Below are 21,546 nucleotides of genomic sequence, written 5' to 3'. Positions count from 1 at the left end.
CAAATTAACACACAATTCATCGAAAATGAGACATACAGCAGGGCATTATTCATTGTCTATTAATATGAGTTTTAGGGGTAATTTAGTCAATTTAAGGGACACCTTAAAAATAGGAAATACACAGTTTGTAGCAAAGAGGTTTTCTTTTTGATAAAAAAATTAATTCCACATATGTTTTCCCTATGTTGGAACTGCCATCTTTCAGTCTACAAAGTATATGTAAATTCAATGTGAAATGCAGAAACATGTTACTTCTGTTTATTTGGGACATTTACAGCCACTTTTTTTTCATTTCAAGAGCATTTTATGAATACAACCTCTCTCTAACCCTTAACTCTGTTGACCCCTGACACAGTGTAAAACATGCTGACTCACCAGGACAGTAGGCTGTGCTGCATCTCTGTATCTGCGTATCCGCGCCTGCACATGCTCGCCCACCATTGGCAGGTCTGGGGTTGTCACATGTCCTGTAGCGCCTCATCTGACCTCCGTTACATGTCTTGCTGCAGCTGCCCCAGCTACTCCATGGAGCCCAGTTGCCGCTGACTGACATAAAGAAAATCGAAATGTCAAAGACAGAGGAAAAGTGAATAAGGCAAAAGAGCAGGTACGTTACTAGCAAGGAGATACAGGACAGACATTTTTACAGATAGACTAGCATGTAAGAGTAAATGAAAGTAAATAAGACTCACTGGGGCAGGGGTCGCTGTTACAGAAGTCTATGTGCACATCATTGCCTTCACACTGCCTGCCACCATGCTGAGGGGAGGGGCTGGCACAGAGACGTGTCCTCTGTCTGGTCCCACCTCCACATGAAACACTGCAGGCTCCCCAGCTCACCCAGGATGACCACTTTCCATCCACTGCAGGGCACAAGAGGAAAAGATGAAGCAGGAGAATTAGTCACTTACTTAATTTAAGTAATGACTCTTTTATCCACTGGGGAACAAAAAGACTAATTTTATTGTAAAGTCATATCCCTTAGCCCTCACCAGGACAAGGTCTCTCCTTGCACACTTGTGTTTGGGTGTCTGAGCCGTCACACTGCGGCCCATCAAATGCTGGAGGAGGGTTGTTGCACAGCCGGATTCTGGACTGCATACCCTTACCACAGGTCTCACTGCATGGGCTCCACGGTAGCCAAGACCCCCAGTTACCCGCCACTGCGGGAGTATACGCAGATACATACAGGACTATAGTTACATATTTAGGCCCAGTGGTGAAAAATAACTGGCACATTTCCTCAAGCACTGTTCTTCAATTTGGCTCCAACTCAACATTAAATGCTACACACACACACAAATGCATCAGTAATGATAATCCAGTAAAAACTCACATGACTAAATGTTCTGCCTTCTAAGTACTTTCACTTTTGAAAAGTACATTTTGATGATTACACGTGTACTTTTACTTAAATAAGATTTTCAATACTGGTCCATAATCCTTTGTTTATTAAGATCAAAAATAAAATGTGCAAATAAAGCCTGTTCCTGGTAAATATGCAATTTATTATAGGCAATTACACAGTTGAGATAAATACCACAGAAGATTATTTAGCACTGACTTTCAGTCACAGTCACTTTTAGTATTTAGAAGTTAGGAAAAGACAAATATGGGATTTTCAGATAACAGCTGTTTTGTATGAGACATCCAGTTGAGATTAGACACATTCTTGCCAGTTGCAGCTCCTATTCACACAGCTGACTGTCTTCTACTGCATTTACAGAAAACATATTTGATTACTGACCTGGACAAGGTCTGACACTGCACATGATGACCTCCACTGCCTTCCCCTCACAAGGCCTGCCTCTATGCTGAGCAGGTGGGTTACTGCAGGTCCGGACCCTGGTCCTGTTGCCCTGGCCGCAGGTACGAGAACACTCCTCCCAGAGAGACCACTCTGACCAGTTACCATCCACTGTAGAGGGACAGAGGTACAGATTTTGTTTCCACATATGCAATTTGCACAGTTTTCTTTACAAGTACTGAGAGAAATCTCACCTGGACAGGGCTTTCCCTGACAACTACGTGACTCTGTATCTGATCCTGCACAGTGACGCCCTCCATTGGCAGGTAGAGGATTGTTACACTGTCTCAGCCTCTTCTGGAGCCCGACACCACAGGACACACTGCAAGGACCCCACTCTGCCCACTCCGAGTAGCCCCCGTGAACTGGAAAACAAATGAATGCACATTAACACCACATGCCTTCAGTCATTTGGTTACATTTGTTAATGGAAGTTGACTCAAAAATATGGTACAACAAAAAAAATCCAGCTCACCTCGCACAGTAAAAGTGACCCTGACCAGCACTGATCCCAGCAGGTTTCTGGCCACACATTCATATTCAGAGGTGTCCTCCTTCTGGGCACTGCTGACCCTGAGGGAACCGTTGGACAGGGTGGAGAAGCGGTCATTGCCCAGCAAGGGGCGCCCCTGGCGGGACCATTCAATCATGGGGGTAGGCTCACCATCCGCCTGACAGTTGAGCACAACTGTGGTGCCAGCATCCACCACTGTCTCCACTGGCTCCACTGTGATTGTGGGTGCACCTGGAAAAAAGGACAGATCCATGTAAGCTGGAATTCCACTGATTCCACACATCAACATCAGTTTAACAGACAATTATAAATGAGAAAAGATTCCCTGATTATGTCCCTGTTTAAGGTGAAATACTAAATCACTGGAGTAACAGGACACTTACTCTGCAAGGTGAGTGTGACACTCCTTTCCACCACCCCAGCATCATTTGTTGCAACACACATGTAGTTGCCTGCATCTTCACTCTGCATAACATTTAATGGAAACACATTTTGTTATCATAATCACAAATAAGTTCTTAAATGTATATATACACTTTATAAATGCCGTCTGAAAAGCTGCACACTTATAATATATTTGTTTACAAATAAGGACATTGAAAAAGGAAGTTGTGTTTACATGATATCCATGTTGAACCACTGAACCACCAGAGCACTTTTTTATTAACATTATACACACAGTATTGCACATAGGAGGTCTCAGTCTTATGGGTTTTCCTACCACTGTGCCATAGATGGCCAGAGAGCCGTTGTGCAGCTGACGGATGCGGTTGTTGATCTGGATGTTTATTCCACTTTTGCTCCACCGGATGGTGGGTAGGGGGTCTCCCCGAACCTCACAATTCAGGATGGCATTTCCTCCCAGAGGTTCAATACGGTTGGAGTGCAGGTCCCCATCAATAATAGGAGGCTCTGGAGATGGACAGAAGAACTTGCTTTAATGGCTTATAGACTTTTTTAAAAGTGTTAATTTATCTACAGTATTTGTCAACAATTATAACTTCTCCTATGAAGACACATTTTTATATTATTACAACTGTGTTTTACTATATTGTCATTCGTTAATAAACCAGGCTCCACCTATGGGTACTCATGAGAGGAGTTAAGGTTGTTGACAACAACCATACATTAATAAATATTTATTATTCAAAGTGTTACATAAGTAAAATGAAGTTGAGTCAATAGTTTCATGGCAGTGTGGTTTTACCTTTGACATAGACAAAGCCCAGCGACTTTATGGTTCCTACGTTGTTTTCTGCCACACAGGTATAGGTACCAGAGTCGTCTTTGCTCACCCTCTCTATCACCAGCTCACTGTGGCCGTTCATATGATCGTAATGCACTAAAGCATTAACAAAAGGTAGGAAAAGACAATCATTAAAAATGCAGTTAAAAGCCTTTATTGTAATATATGACAAACAGCTACATAAAAAATAATGTTGCTATGATATTTGATTTTTCAGTAAAAAACTTCAATATAAAACATTTTCCTTATCAAAGGGGATCTTGCTATATACCTGGGATGATGTTGTTGTTAAAGGCCCATGTGATTTTGGGTGGAGGGATGCCACTGACTCCACAGGACAGCAGGAGGCGCTCTCCCTTGTTGAGGGCCACATCTCCGAGCAGCTCAGTGAAGACAGGGTGAGTGTGAACAGACAGGGTCACTGTCTGACTGTCCTGTCCGACTGAGTTTGTGGCTATGCAGGTGTAAATACCTGCATCATTAGACTGGTATAGAGGGAGGGGAGATGAGGAGAGTGGGAACATGCAAAACATATTTAAATGCATCTTTTTGACTCAAGACAAGCTAGGCTAGTGTCAAGGCAACATGCATTACTGGTAGCAGAGCTGTAAACAACACTTGAATAGAACCACAGCCACATACGCTAAATTTAATACAAGCAGGTTTCACTTTCCAACAATCTATAGGCATAGACAAACAGAAAAATTATGCTTACCTGAGCGATGTCTATTACCAGTTCTCCAGAGGGCAGGATCGTGTACTCCCCTGTGCTTTCAATGAGAGGATTACCATCCTTCTCCCAGGAGAGGCTGGGCTGAGGAACGCCTTCTGCCACACACACCAGCTGAGTCTGACTGTTTTCCACCACTGCTAATTCCTGCTCTCCACCACGTATGGAAGGTGGTACTGAAAAGGCACAGGGTTTTATTTTTCATTATCACATTCATTTCAAAACATTGGTCTTGTTCTATAAACATATAGAGATATCACAGAGGTGATTGGCAGCCCTCAAGTTAGATTGTTACAAAATAAAGAAATTCTATGTTTGTGTAACACCACAAACATGTTGTGTGGTGTTCAGTGATGTGGTTTAAAATACTGTATTGACTGAAACTTACTCTGTACAGTGAGGCTCATCTCGAGGCTGACAGTGCCCGCTGCATTGGCAGCGGTGCAAGTGTATCGTCCAGTATCACTTGGCTGGATGAAGGCAATCTGCAAGGATCCTGAGCTGAGCACCCGCTGGCGTACAGATTCACTGAGCGGCTGCCCGTCTTTATGCCATGTGACAGAGGGGGGAGGGGAGCCATTAGCTTGGCACAATAGCGTCACAGAGGAGTCCACAGGTGCCAGGTACTTTTGTGTCTCTGAGCTGATCACTGGAGGGACTGCAGGACAGAGCAAATAGGAAATACCACATGCAGGCAAAACATTTAGAATATTTATTGACATCAGTGTTTGGATTGTAAGTTGTTCTTCTTACATTCCTCTACAGAATGGCTGAATATTACATAGTACGTCTGCTAATCAAGTTACCATTACTTGAGTGTGTGCCCCACCTTGTACTCTGAGTTTGGTCTTGCCCAGTGCAGTGCCTGCAGGGTTTTGAGCCACACAGATGTATGTTCCAGAGTCTGACACAGAGGCCTTAGAGATCTGCAGACTTCCATTAGGCAGCACTGTGAAACTTCCACCTGGCATGAAGCAAGAGACACAATGTTATGACTGATTAATTAGGATTACTGACACACACACACACACACACACACACACACACACACACACACACACACACACACACACACACACACACAGACAGGATTTATTACCTGTGGTGGGTATATTGATGCCCTCCTTCTGCCATGTGATGGTGGGTCTGGGCGAGCCTGTGGCCCTACAGGGCAGAGTGATGGGGTTATTCAGGATCACATCCAGGGTGGACGGATGAGACTGGATCACTGGGAGCTCTGAGGAAAGGAATGAATTTTTTGTCTTGTTTCACTCTGCAGAGACTCCAAACAGTAGTGTGTGTGTGTGTGTGTGTTTTGGTATATTGTTTCTCAGGATGTTTTTCTTACCCTGCACTGTGAGCTGCACGTGGCGGTGGGTGGAGCCTGCAGCGTTCTTGGCTGTGCAAGAATAGCGTCCCGCATGACTGAGCTCAGCTGAGGTTATTTCGACTGGACCTGAGCACAGATCATCACACAACAACAATCAACATAATCAGTAAAGCTTACAAGCGATGACGATTACAGATTTAAAACGTGTTATCTATAGTTACATATAAAGTAACCTGACACATTTATCACTTAGTATTATTTTTACTGCATAATTAGATGAGTCACACTAGTAGCCTTCCTCAAAATTTAGCAAGACTACAAAAACATTATCAATAGTAATAAAAGAGTGTGTGAGTAACATATTTAAGTATTTTTAAAGGCCGTTTATAGAGTTGGGTATGTCTGGATGCTATTTGCATTAATATAATTCCGACCTGTGGACAGGATGCTGTAGCCCCGTCCCTCTTTGGGAAGCTTCATGCCATCTTTGCTCCAGTGGATTGTGGGCTCTGGAACGCCAGATGCAGTACAGGCGATGACCACTGGGGACAGTCTGGTTACCACAAGCTCTGTGGGTTCATCTGCTATAGATGGAGGAACTGAAGAGACACAAGTTAGAAAATGTAAGGCAAATATCTGATCTTGCCATGATGGCTGATCTAAAGGAAATGTTAAAAAGTGTTAAGCACAGAAACATTACATTATGATACAATATTAGGGAAGATGGCAAAATAATTACCGTGGACAGTGAGGTTGATGAATCTGGATTCTTCCCCTGCCTCATTAGAGACCACACATTCATAAACTGCTGTGTCCTCCACTGTCGGTGCTATAACTACCAGGGAACCTGATGATAGTAATCTGAAAATAACAAAAAAGGTTAGTCTCACTATGATGTAAACCCTACAAAAATGTCAAAATGATTAAGATATATATATTTTTAAAAAGGTTCATAAATTGTTCAGTCAATAAAGCTTTCAATTTGGTCTAAGTTGAATAAATGTTTCTTAAATTCCAGTTTTGTCTTGAATTAGAAAACAGAGAGGGAGAAAACCTGGATCAACCTGTACATATTCTGGTTCTGGTCAGTATTTATTGCTCGGCCATTCTTCATCCAGCTGACTGTGGGTTTGGGTATGCCGGTGGCCTCACAGGACAAGGCGGTCTGAACGTTCACTGTAACTGTGACATTGGTGCGGCCATCAGCGATGGAAGGAGGGACTGAAAGATGAGAAACAAGGATTAAAAAAATACAAGGTGACTGCATTTGTAGGTTTTGTATGTACGTATTCACCACCCACCATACACTTGCAGATCCACTCTCTTGCGTTGCGTCCCAGCCTGATTTGTTGCCATACACAGGTAACGGCCAGTGTCGGTCACCTGAGCAGAGTGGATGTGTAATGACCCATCCTCTGCAAATGTGTACCTGCACATGTTTGTACAAACTGGGTAAAGTACAGCATCGAGGAAATACCAATAATTGCGTTGTTGTAATCTACTCCTGTTATATATATATATATATATATATATATATATATATGTATAACAATAAAAATAATATTCATTGAGACAGAATCAGGAAAAAAACCCATTAGTATATGACATTTGATTTACCTGTGGTTGTTTCCTGCCAGTACTGCACCATGTTTCCTCCAGGTTACGCGAGGCGATGGCACTCCACTTACAATACACTCAAGCACTGCTGGCTTGTTGATGTGTACTGATACTGCCTGGGAGCCTTCCTTGATAGTTGGGGCCACTGAGGGGACAGGTGACAGATATGGTACTCATTTGTAGCTGCGTAATTCAGCTCTATAACTAATTACAGAGGGAACTGGAAAAAGACAAATGCTCCTCTTCTTTAGCTCTGTAAGAAAGGATATACAGCATCTCTATATGTACATAAGTTGTAGATAAAATATGTAATTGTACCATTAACAGCCAGGTTAAACTGTCGCGTAGTCTTGCCAGCGATGTTGCTGGCCACACAGGTATACTGAGCTTTGTCGCTGAGCTCAGCCATGTTGATCTGTAAGTAGCGGCCACCGGACAGAATACGCACACGGGCAGAGGCCTACAAAAAGATAAAAAGTAATTTGTCAATACATTTTGGTGAAAGTCATAGCATTGTGTTTGTCTGTTTGATTTCTGACCTGCAACGGTTGGCCATCTTTGAGCCAGGTCAGAGTTGGTGGTGGAACAGCATCGGACTTGCACTCTAGAGTCACCTGTCTGTTCTGTAGCACAGAGACGTCCTGAGGTGTACTCTCCCCCGCAATGTTAGGGGGAACTGTTACAGGAAAACCAGAAAGAGACCGGCACTGATATGGATTTTATAGCCTAATCATCTCACCTTATTATATAATAATTGTCTAGACAAGCATAACAGAAGAATTATTAGTAAAACATTTTTTTAAATTAAATAGAGACTGACTGAATCATGCTTTTTTATACATGTACTATAGGTAAATTACTTTCAAGCCATAGATTGTTTTAACAATGTTAAGTACAGTGCACACTGCAATGTGTATTACACATCTATGTTACCCACCATGCACTCGAACCAGAAACTCTTTGTCATCATCTCCTGCTGGACTGTTGGCTAAGCAGCTGTATCTGCCTGTGTCCTCCAGCTGAGTAGTGTGACAAAGTATGAAAACAATGGAAAAAGACCCACAAACACTCCACATATGTTATCATAGACAGTAAATGCAATTAAAGTATTTTTTGTTTTTGTTTTTGTATTTTTATAGATAAGAGAAAATTAAAAGTGTTTTTTCACTGCAACAATCTCTGGTCACTGACCTGTGCCGAGGCTGCACGGAGCACCTCTCCTCCCCGCAGGAGGCGTAGGCTGTCTGTCTGTGGGAGCGGGCGTCCATCCTTCAGCCAGGTCAAAGAGGGAGTAGGGATACCTGTGGCCTCACACTGAAGCTCCAGGACATTATTAACCACAACAGATACTTCTGATGGAACACCAGAGCCCTTGATGCGTGGAGGGTCTGAGAAAGAAAGAAAACATAAAAAAAAAAAAAAACTTTTTATCCATGAATCAAAAGATGAAGCTGGAGAATAAGAGCTACGATATGCTTTTACTCACCCAGCACTTTCAGGTTAAAGTGGCGGCTAACTTGACCAGCAGTATTGTTAGCCACACAGGTGTAACGTCCTGTGTCATTGACCTGGGCCTGGATAATTTTCACAGTTGTGTTCAGGTTGAGGAATTTGAGATGGGGGTCAGGAATTAGAGTCATCCCATCTTTGAGCCAGGACACAGTGGGGGTCGGGGTGCCATCAGCAACACACAGAAGAGAAGCCAAATTTCCTCTGACCACAGTCACATCCTCCGTGCTCCCTGCTCCATCCAGACCAGGAGGGACTGGGAAGAGAAAACAACAACAATACATGGTTGACTATTATTTGTTGCAGAATAGTTCCTTTAGAATGCTGTTTGGTGATTTATATCTGATAAGCTAGCGATGTTTTCAGACTCACCATGCACCTGTAGGTTATAAAGTCTGTTGTCCACTCCTGCTCTGTTTGATGCGATGCAGGTATAGGTTCCACTGTCAGAAACCTGGGTTCGTGTAATCCTGACAGATGCAAAAGGTACAGCATATAAGCATCCTGTTACATTTTTAACTCTGAATAAAGAAAGAGAAAAAAGACTTTCTGTTGTTGGTAGAGTAGTAAAAGGCAATTCAATTATGGAAAACATAATTGGACAAGTATATTAAGTAAAGAACACTTTTACACCAATATCTTAGTTTACCCTAATATAACACACTGCTTTGCAATAATTTCATCTTATGTGTGGATGATTAGCATTTCCCCTCACATAAGATGCACAAGAAGTTGTTGTTAATGCAGCACCATGTGTTACAAACTCTTCTTGAGCCCTGTCCACTGACCTACCGGAGCACCTGTCCAGCAGAAAGGAGCCGTATGTGGGAGGACACTGGCAGAGGCAGGCCATTTCTCAGCCAGTTGAGCTGGGGTGGAGGAGAGCCGGTAGCAACACACTCAATGTTGACAGAACTGTCCAGAACTGTGGTCAACTGCTCCACTGTCTCACTGTTGCCGTCTATCACTGGAGGCACTGAAAACGTCAATAGAAAGCAAAGTCAGTGACGTGAAAAACATCTCCTCATGCCATCCAAGACAAGAGACTCAAACTGTTTGTGAAGGATGATGCACATGTAGTATGTATGTGAAAACAACTGGATTAAACCCACCATACACATTCAGATTGAATATCCTGTCCTCTTCTCCTGCAGTGTTGGTGGCCACACAGGTGTACTTGCCACTATCAGTGGTTTGAGCTCCAGTCACAGTGAGTGTGCTGCCATCTGGACTGATCCTGAACACAAAGGCAGCATCGCATTATCATTATAACATCACTTAAGATATGATATATGCTGTAAAATCCCTACTTGTATTCTTTTTTTGTGGCTAGAAATACCTGAGTTCCTGGTTCCTCGTGTTGTTGATGACTTCCCCATCCTTCAACCACTGGATGGTTGGAGTCGGGGTTCCCCGGGCTCGACAAACCAGCTGGACACTTTCGTTTAGCAGGACTCCCATTTCACTGGGCAGCTCTGATCCAGAGATACTGGGAGGGACTAAGAGAGAATCACTGTTATTAGCAGAATGATATGAATACCATGAGAGACTAAAAATATGTGTATTTGTGCTTCATACGGTTGACACATAAAGAGCTTTTCTGGAAACAATTTTTTTTATAGTGACTATGCATGTGCATGTACCTTGTATGGTGAGGTGGTAGCTCTTGCGTGCCTTGCCCTCCACATTGGAGGCCACACATGTGTAAGTGCCACTGTCAGAAAGCTGTGACCGTGCAATCTGCAGCTTGCTTCCTCCTGAGAAGATGTGCATCTCCAGAGACTCTGAGTTCTCTATAGAAATGTGAAGTTCATAGGTTTGGTATGAATTAAATGACTTATACTGTACCTAGTTATGTATGTCATCCACACTGTAAACTTGTTGAGAAACAACAGATAACAGCTCACTTAAAATGCAGGCCTACCTATGGGTCGTCCATTCTTCAACCAAGCGAGGCTGGGAGGAGGTATTCCAGTAGCATCACAGGCAAAGGTGACTGGGTTACTGATGGTTTCCACAACCCTCTCCTCTGCTGGACCATCGATACTTGGAGGTACTGGAGAGAGAGAGAGAGAGATTTTTCTTTTTATATTATACTGTAAGTGCTAAGCAATGTTTGAAAAGACAATATGCGTCTTATAAATGTTCAGATTTGTGAATACATTAATATCTATAATGTGCTACCATAAATATTCAAGTGGAAGTTCTTGTCCACTTGTCCAGCAACATTGGTGGCCTTGCAAACATACTGTCCAGTATCAGACACCTGAAGAACAGAGGAGGTGTATAAGATGAAGATACAAACAACAAAACATCAAAAACAATAGTCAGTTAGATATCAATACACAGTAAAATGCACCAAATGACCTATAACTAGACCTTGTAGTGCCATCATGAATCTACTGGGCCCTATGACAGGTGACACGACTTTCTATGCTGATATAACTTACATTCAACCCACCTTTAATTCCTACTCTCACCCAAGAAAAGAGCAGATACTTGGCAGCTTGACCCATCCTTATATCTATAGTGTATCTGCTTAGATTTAAACTACAGTTCCCCACTGACTCGATTAGGCATCTTCATCTGAACGCCATGGTCCGCTCTGTAGCCTAGCTCTCATCCTTGCTTATCTAGCTACACAAGTCTTACAAATAGTTACTAGTTACATCAGAAACCTTTAAGACCATTCTTTAGCCTAGTGCAGCTTTAAAGTGTCCTGGAATCCACTCTGGTGTGAGAAACTTGTCTTAAATACAGTCACTCTCTCAGATCTAAGCTTTTCCCTGCAGTTATGAAATATATATATATTTTTTTTTGATAAATCCTTGCAGGGAGACACGATACATTTACTTATTTTAGTGGTAGCTACTATGGCTGAGGCGACAAAGAGAAGAGTGGCTCCTACAAAAACAAAAATTTTCATCAAAACAAAACAAAGAACAAAAACTCACAGTAATCACTACACTGTTTGACTTGACATGCGATTGCTGAAAGATGTTGCTGAAAAAATTAAAATGATAGAGAACAAGAACAGACAACATTTCTTACCTCTGAGCCTTTGATCTCAAGCATCTGTCCCTCTGCCAGGATGCGCAGGCTGGCTGATTCTGTCACCACCCTGCCGTTCTTGTACCAGGTGATGGTGGGAGGAGGCACAGCGTTGGACTCACACTCCAGAGTTACTGATTTACCCACGAGCACATTCACCACCACAGGAGAGTCTCCACTACTGTCCCGGATACTGGGAGGAACTGAAATGAGAGAGGAGAGAGGAAAACATTTACTGTCAGGCCAAAGTCAGGCGCTCAGTACACAGCAGAGACAGTGTGGACATCGACTGACCGAAAACAGTGAGGTAGATGTGTTTGTAAGCCTCTCCTGCTGCATTCATGGCCACACAGCTGTACTTTCCTCCATCAGATACTTTTGCTTTAAGAATTTGTAGCGTACGACCACCTGAAGGCACAAACACAGACACATTGAGAATCTACTATAATTATGCCGTTTGCTGTTGGTCTTGATCATTTTTATGGTATGCTCATATCCAGATATTATTATTTTAAGGCAAAACGGCCTCAGTTGTGACCCTTTGCTCAATCTTCATTCTATTAAATGTGACCCAAGCTCACAGTACCTGGCATGATGAGTGCATTGGTGTTGGCCTGAATGGGGCCCCTGTCATTTAGCCAGCTCAAAGTGGGAGGGGGGAAACCAGTAGCTTCACAAGAGAGAGACACAAAGTTGTTCACCACCACAGTCACAGTCTCAGGACTCAGGCCGATAATGGTGGGAGGCACTGAAAGGACAAAGACAAGAAACATTCAGCATTGCAAACAGTTATCTTACAGTAAAGAAGAAATCAGCAGTTTGTTATACATAAGAGTAAATGTAGAGGCATCTTATTTTTTCATCTAGTTCATCCTTTCACAAACTGATAACATATGGCAATTACCATTTCACATGTGACTCACCATGAACATTAAGGTTAAAGGATTTTTCTGCACTTCCAGCCACGTTGTCAGCCACACACACATAGCGTCCTGTGTCAGATACCTGAGCAGTCAACACCTACGGTTGGGGAAGGTGGAGAAATATAGAGTCCATTAAGAACACAGATTTATTGTATGTAGACATAATATACCATATCAAAGTGATGGAGGTTTTTTTTTTAACGGGACAGATATTCCCAACGATTTATCTGGACATTACAAGCTTCCATTTATGTAAAATCTCAACAGCTTGTTAACAGTAAGATCTTCAGAACAACTTCATGGCCCTTCTGTTGGACTGCATTACATTGTGCAAGGGTTTCTATTTTTCTGGTCACTTTGTGTATAGAATGACTGAAGGAATCCGTGAATGAGTCACCAAATTTGCAGCTACACATATATGTGGTTTCTTTATGGTGATTAAAGACTTTCTGTGGATTTTACAGACAACCGTTATATTAGAGTAACTTAAAACCTGGAATGGGTTTGAATGCTAAGAGACAATGGTTCGCACAACTATTTGTGTTTCCTGGTCGTTACCTGAAGTGTTCGCCCATTGGACAGGATTCTATGTGGCCCATCAGAGCTGACTGGCTGGCTGTCCTTAAACCAGGTGATCTTGGGGGTGGGGTTTCCATCCACGTGACACTCCAGTTGGGTAGTTTTGTTGACCAAGACTGTGACCTCATCAGGCAAATCGCTGTCTGCTCCACGTATGATCGGGGGCACTGTTGCAGGATAGAAATACACAATAAGAATCTGTTCTCTTTGTTAAAGATGATACCACAAAGAAAAGTGTTTTTACTCACATAACACTCTAACATCATACTGAATAGAATCTTCTCCTGCTTCGTTGACAGCCACACATGTGTACCTGCCCGAGTCTTCAGCCTGAGCTCTGGGAACTTGTAACACTCGCCCACCTGAAAATAAAACTCATTAGTAGGAACTAATTCTCTGTCTTGCTCCCTCTATTTCTTTCTTTTATCTTTGTCTATTTCACCTGGGAAGATCAGAACTTTGTCACTGGAGGTCAGCAGTTGTCCATCTTTGTACCAGGTGAGTGTTGGAGGAGGGACAGCATTGGTCTCACAGTACAGAGAGATTGGATTGTTGAGTATCACATCTCGAACATCACCTCCAAAACCGTGGGAAGACGTGGTATCGCCAACCCCACCGGGCCTGTTGAAATTAGGTGGAACTGAACAGGAGAAAAGAAAAAGAGGAAAAATATTTGAGCCATCTTTGAGAATTTTTGGAAACTTTATTTTGAAGTGTGGCTGGAAACCCAATAAAGGCTATAAAAGTACAAGTCGGTTCTGCAATTATTAACATTTTAAAAATTTAATAAACACACAAACAATAGCACAAGAATACTCTTTGAGCTCAAATTCACAAATAGTCTCAGTTAACGCATCGGCATCAGTCAACCCAGTTCACCTTGTATATTTACATCAAAGTCCTTCTCATCCTCTCCAGCTATATTCGTGGCTACACAGGTGTAGCGGCCAGTGTCTGACACTTGAGCATGCTTGATCTGGACAATACGACCGTTGGCTGTTATGGATACATGATCATCTGCACGCAGGATCTGTGGAGGAATAAAGGCATGAGAGGGGAAAATCAGAGTAATTTTCCAACCTATATTTATATATTTACTTCTTTATTTTCTGCCATAATCTCTCATGGAATGATCAAATCAGTTTCCTACCTGTCCGTCCTTGTACCACTGCAGTGCCGGGGTAGGAAAGGCCTGAGCTGCACACTCCAGGGTCAGTGTGCTGTTGACCTTGATCTTAACCTCTTTGGTGGCCAGTCCTTCCCCTGGGATATCATTTTTATTGATCTGAGGGGGAACTGGAGTCAAGAAATATGTTTTAGATTACATGTATATTATCAACAGATAATTATTAACAGATGCAAAGAGGAATCTCACCATAAACCTTGACCTCATAGTGCTTCAATGTCTCTCCAGCCTCATTAGTGGCCACACAGGTATATCTCCCAGCATCCTCCTCTTTAGCATTGAGAATCTGCAGTGTTCTCCCACCTGTGAAAGCATGGGTGATGAATGACAAAAGATGCACCATACTACTGTTTTTTAATTCAGTAGGACTCTATTGTAAAGTACATGTGATCTCATACCTGGAAGGACTCGGACGTTGCGACTGGACTCAAACGGAGTGCCATCCTTGAGCCAGGTGATGAGAGCAGGAGGGTAGGATTGGACTTCACACAACAGAGAGGTGGGGCTGCTCAGAGTTACTGTCACCTCCTCTGCAGAACCGTCAGGACCTGAGCCAGCAATGGTGGGAGAAACTGGCAAAACAATAGGAAAGCGCAGAGCAATCAAATCTAGAACATGACTGACATTCGTCTCAAATGGTTTGATTAATTATCCTCAATGGATTAAAAGCGATGTGTTTGTACCCAGGACGTTGAGGTTGAAGTGCCGGCTGCGATCCCCTGCACTGTTAGATGCCAGACAGCTGTATCTGCCAGTGTCTGCCACTTGGGCCCCAGAGATTTGGAGGAAACGGCCGTGAGACAAAACTTGGTGGCGTCTGTCAGGCACCAACATCTGTCCATCCTTCAGCCATTTAATCTCTGGCACAGGGTTACCTGGGAAATTCATAGATTAAGTTAACAAAGTGGCAATATATAGAGTGTTCTGTCTTTAATGTTATTTACATGATGGATTGATAACATCATTTTTATAAGGAGAACATCTGATTTCAATGCAGAATATATATATATTATGTCAATTACCTGATGCCTCACAGGTGAGAGTAATGTTGTGTTTCTCTTTGACTTTGGTATCCACCACTGTCCCCTCGTCCACAATGCGTGGTGGAACTGTCAAATTAGACTGAAAATCAATTACACGGTCCTCACTGTCTCCCCATTCATTAAAAAACTTTCACAGCAATATTCATGTTCACTTCAGATTGATGTTAAATGAAACCAAAGAACCTATAAATCTAAACACACATTCACTCCTGATATAGATGTTAAGTAATCTGTACAGTGAAGTCAATCATTTTCATTCAATATGATGCCATCTAACAAAATACTAAAACACAAGGTGTTTATTAAATATTTACCGAGGATGTCGAGGTCAAAGTTCTTCCTTTCCTCTCCAGCACTGTTAGACACAATACAGGTGTACCTCCCAGCATCCTCTACTGCAGCATGCATAAGACGTAGGCTCCGGCCCCCTACAGATCAATAGGGCCAATTATTATCCTTTATTTATTGTCATTATGAAATGTTTTGAAAGACTATGTCAGCATAAGGTTGCCCCTTTTTTCACAAAAGGAAAACATCAGGGCACATAAAAAACATTTCAATCCTGTTGAAAACTGGGATCAATTAACAGAAGGAATTCAGACTCTGAGGCTCACAGCTGTTAAAACATTTATAAACCAGTTTAATGAGATTCAAGACTAATGGCATCTGTCTTTAAAAACAACTTTTCTTAACAAGGTTCGTGAGAATATCCTGAGAAAACCAGTGACAAACATAAAGTGGAATCTGCAGTGCACTGAATTGAACTACTGAATCTTACACATAACTGATACACCTCAACATGAGCCCCTCTGACCACATGAGTGTCATCACATCACAATTTGGAAGCACCCAATATATCTTGTTAAATGTTCAAAAACACAATTCAAAGCAATTGCTCCTGTTTGCCTTCTTTCACAAATCTCTGTCTGTTGAGTTTGGCCCCAGCTGCAATGATCCTATTACATCTTACTACTGGTGATGTATTGCAACAGTTTAGCCTTTAAAACCCAGCTAGGAAGCAATTTCAGGTTTCTACTTTTAATTTTTGGTGGTTAGCTTTCCTTGAGTATGTTCCTTCATGAATGGGACACTAAACTTAGAAAGAATTTTATAGACCTTTAAAAATATCTGACATGACATACAACATGGGAAGGCCAAACTTCAAAAAACATTAAAATTTTAAATACTGCATGCTTTGTGAGTTTTGTAACATAGATTTATCAAAACAACACCTTCCCTACAACGTCAAAGACAGCCTAAAACGCCAAATAGGAACTCACCAGAGAGGACGCGCACTGAGCTGGAAGCTTTGATTGGCCGACCATCCTTCAGCCAGGTGATGGCAGGAAGAGGGATGCCAGAAGCCTCGCAGTTTAGAGCAACTGGGTTCTTCACCACAACACTCACGTTTTCTGGCACTTTTACCTGACCAATTATACTGGGCGGGACTGAACAGGAGGAGAGGGAATAAGGGAAAGGGGAAGAAAGAAAATGGAAGACCTTGAGATGGACTGCTGATTGATTACAACAAAATAAGATTAAAAATAAAATAAAATAAAACAACAACTTCAGAACCAGTTGATAATTCATACCATGTACACTGATATCATGCTTGCTGTCAGCCTGTCCTGCCACATTAACAGCGATACATGTGTAGCGTCCCGTGTCCGACACCTTAGCATCTTTAATCTGCAACAGCCTCCCCTCGTTCAGGACCTTGGCACCATGCTGTCCTGTGATAGGCCGCCCATCTTTCAGCCATGTGACCGCTGGTCGTGGCACGCCCTCTGCAGCACACTGTAGGGTCACATCACCTCCTTTTGTCACAGCAACGTCATCGCTGTCGCCCTCGCTGCGTCTGATGGAAGGGCGGACTGAAGTGAGAAAGGCAAGTGAGTTGGTGCACATGCTCCCTCAAGAGATGCTAAGTACTTATTCAACAACCAGCATATATTAATTATATATTGTCAATGATATTTTAGTCACTATAAACATGATACAAACATGGATTTGTAAGACCGGCTTTGTGGATTGTTGCTACCTCTTTTACCATCTACAACACATTCAATGTTGCCTCCCATCATGTAACTTTCTCTCAGGTTTTTGGTGATTTTACCACCGTGTAACTGATTAGATTTCTCTGACAGTGACAGTTTCCAGTGACAAAAAGAGGAAGAAAACTACATAAATGACTTTGATCACTAGATATCACAGATTTAATGGCACACACGTACCATAAACCTGCAGGCTGTACTCTTTGGAAGTGGTGCCGGCTGCGCTGGAGGCTGTGCAGGTGTAGGAGGCTGTATCAGTCCTCTCAGCACTGGAGATCTGCAGTTGGCGACCTCCTGACAAAACCCTGAGCCGTTGGTCTGACTTGAGCTCAGAACCTGGAACACACAAAAAACACAGGATAGGTATGGCATTCAAACAAATGACCCATACTCCCATACATACACCCATATTCAGTGCATTATACAATGACCATATAGCATATTTCTTTGGCTCTTGTTGTCACTTTGTGTCTTTCTGTCTCTTACAAACACACATACGCTTACCGTCCTTCCTCCAGGTAAGGCTGGGGGGAGGTATGCCACTGGACTCACACACCAGAGTGATGAGACTTCCTTCAATCACAGTCAGATGAGACACATCCTCTGAGCCACGGATACTGGGAGAAACTGTAATAATGACAAGACACCAAAAGGAGGCGCTCACATCTCATTTAAAGTGCATGCTGGTGCATTTAACTGAGGTTGTGAAAATGTGACAGGAAAATAAAGATAAACTCACCCCAGACATTAAGGTTATAGTTCTTCTCTGTTTTGCCGGCAACATTGGTGGCTTCACAGGAATACCTGCCTGAATCCTGCACCTGAGCACTATCGACCTAACAATTAGATTCATAGACAAATCATGAGATATTCTAACAATACACAGAAACTTTAAACTCTAAAGCCAATAAACAGGATATTTATTGAAACAAAGAAGTCAATACTCTGCCAACTCTTACAAAGATTTACAAAACTGTTTTATAGTCTCTAACTCTGGCTGTACCTTGAGCACACTCCCATCCGCTGAGACTGTCAGTCCAGGCTTCCTGAAGAGTGGCCGGCCATCTTTGCGCCAGGAGAGGGTAGGTGGAGGGATTGCATCGCTCTGGCACTGCAGCTCCACTGGACGGCCGAGCATTACTGTGGCATTCACCTCCTCACCCTTGATGTTAGGTGGCACTGTGGCAGAAATTAAGGCAAACTATATATTATATCAAAACACATCTCCTCTGAAAAGAGAATCATATATTCAGATGTATGCGTACACAAAATTCACATGCTCTTTTACATTAATTGACCTTTAAGGTTAGCCCACTGAGCCATCCTAAATGCTGTAAACTCTTCATATTACCTCACAAGCAAACACAATAATTGCTTCCTGAGATGCACAGGCTCTGTTAAATTGGGCATCTGGTGCTCTTTAAGTACTAATTCTATTTTAGGCAATGACAACATCATTAAACCAGTTCAACATTTGTTTGTGGTATTAACAATCAGAGTACATTCATTTCCAAGAAGTTCATGAAACCTTATCTCCATGGAAATTGCTAACATGCAGTGAGATGCATAATGATGAGTAGATTACTAGCTTTTCTTCATAATTTGAATGAGTGCTGGGCATGATGATTTGAGCCACAGAGAGATAAATGGGGGTTAACTGACAATTTTGGTCCAAAAGCTCAGGAAATGTATGACAATGCCTCTATTCTAAAAGCAAACTGGACTCCTATAAATATAACATCTACTGCAAGTGGCAATTTCTTTCATCTAAGCTTCTGTTTAGTTTTTCATGAGAAAGTCCCCCCTTTTTTTTTGTGAATCTGGCCTGGTCTAGAAATTGCTGACCAGTTTTCCCCTGCATTATGGTTATTGGACAGACAGAGCACAAGCCTTTGGGGAAGGACAGAAACAGGCCCTGAGCTCAGTATCTGGCCAGACACAGGAAGCTGCTGAAGAATGGTAGCAATTACCACAACAAATCTGCCTTTATTTCTCTGGACAAGCTCCTTTTGATCTTTCCGAGAAAATGCACATCATGTGGATGTTTGTATTCTGCATGCATGTTCAAACAGACATACAGCGACAGACACACACATGAGCACAGCCTTTACAATCCCCTATATGTAAACTACTTGTCTCCTATTGCCTCAGTGACATTAGCTTTGATTAGACTTGTATAACAACTGATTTGCCGTCAAGCTCAGAGCTGTGTAGGAAACTGACAAGGTTTATTGAAATGCTAAACTTAGTTAAATCACACTTCCTCTCCTTGCACATGTTTTGCTCAAGGCCCTTTTCAACTATTGTTTCAGTATTTTAATTCACGTTTCGTGCTGGATCTGGTGCTCTGTTGAAAGACATACTACAGTTGGCCATAACCATTACTCAGTAAAACAAGAAGGCGAGCAAGGAAAAGACATTAAAATCATAATAGGGAAGAATGTGTCCTAAGGAGAAGAATTGAACACAAGTACTGTTCTTTCAACATCACCTGCCAACAACTTGCCTAATGAAGCGAATGTTTAACTACTTTAATACTAACATTATTGCTCATTTCAAATATCTAATTATTTTTAATTATAATTTTATTAAACTATTTCCCAATATTAAAAAAACTTTTCATCCAAGTCCTTTTTGACTTTATTTGTAATGAAGTGCTGCATTTTTTAAGTCTGGGTCATGATGATGATGGAAGTTGTGTCATTGTTGGCTGATAAAATGCTCAATCTGTGATCCAAAAGTAAGCAAAAGGAAAAAACCCAACCACAGAAAGTCAAAATATAGGATGGAAACCTACTATGGCTGCACCTTATTTTCATTTTTGATTTATCTGCCAGTTATTTTCTCAATTGCTTTGTCAAAGAACAGTGAAAAATCCCTGAGCTGCAACACATAATTGCTTTTTATTTGTCTGACTAACAATCCAAAACACAAAGATATTCAGTTTACTATCATTCAAAACAAAAAAAGCTGTAAATTGTCACATTTTAAAGGCTGAAACATTGATTATTACTCAATCGTAAAAATGGTTGCCAATTTATTTTGTGTCATCTGTCTAATTAATAAGTCAATTGATTACATTAAATTTTGTAATATTAAGACTAATTTATCTCATATTTATATCTTATATTCCTATAGTAAAACACTTCAGTGCAACCAAATATCTGCAAATACAACTAAAACTACTGACAAATGGTGACTTACTCACCATAAACCCTGAGGTCATACTCTCTGTGTTGTTCTCCGCCGGCATTGACAGCCACACAGGTGTACCTGCCTGTATCACTAACCAGTGCACTGTTCAGTGACAGCACTCTGCCACCAGACAACACCTGAGCGGGAGACAGAAACAGGTCAGAGACAAGATTATAGCACACGACACACAAATAAACATAGGCCATCAAAAAACCTACAGAATAATACAATAACTCTTTCATAAAACTTTAGGAATATAATGTATACATATATGTATTATTTAATTATTCTCTAAGGAGGCATAATGCCACATTTTACCTCATAACAATACGATATAATGATACAAGTATGTGTGACAACCACAATCTTGTTTTTGGGTTTAATCATTACTTAATTGAAACATGAACTGAATAATTTTAAATTGATTTATGGGTACCTGTATGCCATGAGATACACTTGCTACAGGACTGCCGTCTTTGAGCCATGTAAGGCTGGGCAGAGGAACTCCTGTGGCCTCACACTGCAACCTTGCAGCTTCATTCACCACAACTGTTACTGTCCCACCTCGGCTGGAAATGACCGGAGGCACTGCGAGAGAAAAAAAGGGAAAACATCAAGAATAACTGCATAAACATTTAAATAACATTTAGGAGGCTGGACAAGGTGGATAACTGAAGCGTGTCTTAACCCTGTGTCTCCTAATTATAAAGAAATATTGTTATGATGTCTACTTATTTGACTTCATAAAGGATAAGCAAATCT

General features: G+C 41.8%; 1 protein-coding gene and 1 long non-coding RNA gene across 3 annotated transcripts in view; one reads left to right on the top strand and one right to left on the bottom strand.

Moving 5' to 3' along the window:
• hmcn1 (hemicentin 1) overlaps positions 1–21,546 on the bottom strand; it is an 81,409-nt gene that overhangs the window by 6,966 nt on the left and 52,897 nt on the right. For both annotated transcript variants that reach the window (XM_051377036.1, XM_051377037.1), the window contains exons 39-92: positions 21,221–21,372; positions 20,798–20,921; positions 18,593–18,768; positions 18,329–18,425; positions 18,094–18,216; positions 17,770–17,925; positions 17,128–17,409; positions 16,816–16,983; positions 15,850–15,963; positions 15,515–15,601; positions 15,176–15,367; positions 14,891–15,064; positions 14,682–14,795; positions 14,457–14,602; positions 14,186–14,336; positions 13,749–13,946; positions 13,555–13,668; positions 13,286–13,473; positions 12,728–12,824; positions 12,391–12,552; positions 12,099–12,212; positions 11,805–12,007; positions 10,938–11,019; positions 10,678–10,809; positions 10,397–10,546; positions 10,093–10,252; positions 9,866–9,990; positions 9,546–9,729; positions 9,126–9,223; positions 8,731–9,009; positions 8,436–8,632; positions 8,182–8,263; positions 7,784–7,920; positions 7,563–7,704; positions 7,245–7,389; positions 6,929–7,056; positions 6,692–6,848; positions 6,367–6,488; positions 6,062–6,226; positions 5,646–5,753; positions 5,397–5,534; positions 5,127–5,261; positions 4,686–4,955; positions 4,283–4,473; positions 3,839–4,052; positions 3,529–3,663; positions 3,043–3,233; positions 2,705–2,786; positions 2,283–2,552; positions 2,002–2,172; positions 1,748–1,918; positions 993–1,163; positions 693–863; positions 376–546 (exon numbers count right to left, since the gene is read on the bottom strand). In XM_051377036.1, the coding sequence (XP_051232996.1) occupies positions 376–546; positions 693–863; positions 993–1,163; positions 1,748–1,918; positions 2,002–2,172; positions 2,283–2,552; positions 2,705–2,786; positions 3,043–3,233; positions 3,529–3,663; positions 3,839–4,052; positions 4,283–4,473; positions 4,686–4,955; positions 5,127–5,261; positions 5,397–5,534; positions 5,646–5,753; positions 6,062–6,226; positions 6,367–6,488; positions 6,692–6,848; positions 6,929–7,056; positions 7,245–7,389; positions 7,563–7,704; positions 7,784–7,920; positions 8,182–8,263; positions 8,436–8,632; positions 8,731–9,009; positions 9,126–9,223; positions 9,546–9,729; positions 9,866–9,990; positions 10,093–10,252; positions 10,397–10,546; positions 10,678–10,809; positions 10,938–11,019; positions 11,805–12,007; positions 12,099–12,212; positions 12,391–12,552; positions 12,728–12,824; positions 13,286–13,473; positions 13,555–13,668; positions 13,749–13,946; positions 14,186–14,336; positions 14,457–14,602; positions 14,682–14,795; positions 14,891–15,064; positions 15,176–15,367; positions 15,515–15,601; positions 15,850–15,963; positions 16,816–16,983; positions 17,128–17,409; positions 17,770–17,925; positions 18,094–18,216; positions 18,329–18,425; positions 18,593–18,768; positions 20,798–20,921; positions 21,221–21,372 (8,406 nt within the window). The remainder of the gene's footprint in view (positions 1–375; positions 547–692; positions 864–992; positions 1,164–1,747; positions 1,919–2,001; positions 2,173–2,282; positions 2,553–2,704; positions 2,787–3,042; positions 3,234–3,528; positions 3,664–3,838; positions 4,053–4,282; positions 4,474–4,685; positions 4,956–5,126; positions 5,262–5,396; positions 5,535–5,645; positions 5,754–6,061; positions 6,227–6,366; positions 6,489–6,691; positions 6,849–6,928; positions 7,057–7,244; positions 7,390–7,562; positions 7,705–7,783; positions 7,921–8,181; positions 8,264–8,435; positions 8,633–8,730; positions 9,010–9,125; positions 9,224–9,545; positions 9,730–9,865; positions 9,991–10,092; positions 10,253–10,396; positions 10,547–10,677; positions 10,810–10,937; positions 11,020–11,804; positions 12,008–12,098; positions 12,213–12,390; positions 12,553–12,727; positions 12,825–13,285; positions 13,474–13,554; positions 13,669–13,748; positions 13,947–14,185; positions 14,337–14,456; positions 14,603–14,681; positions 14,796–14,890; positions 15,065–15,175; positions 15,368–15,514; positions 15,602–15,849; positions 15,964–16,815; positions 16,984–17,127; positions 17,410–17,769; positions 17,926–18,093; positions 18,217–18,328; positions 18,426–18,592; positions 18,769–20,797; positions 20,922–21,220; positions 21,373–21,546) is intronic.
• On the top strand, positions 508–3,958 carry LOC127350412 (uncharacterized). Its single transcript, XR_007880560.1, has 5 exons — positions 508–607; positions 1,727–1,934; positions 2,010–2,712; positions 3,588–3,681; positions 3,822–3,958. It is a non-coding gene; the product is annotated as an uncharacterized LOC127350412 (long non-coding RNA).

The sequence above is a fragment of the Dicentrarchus labrax genome, unplaced genomic scaffold (assembly GCF_905237075.1).
Source record: "Dicentrarchus labrax unplaced genomic scaffold, dlabrax2021, whole genome shotgun sequence".
Lineage (NCBI taxonomy): Eukaryota > Metazoa > Chordata > Actinopteri > Moronidae > Dicentrarchus > Dicentrarchus labrax.
This window is presented reverse-complemented; position numbering and strand designations above follow the sequence as displayed.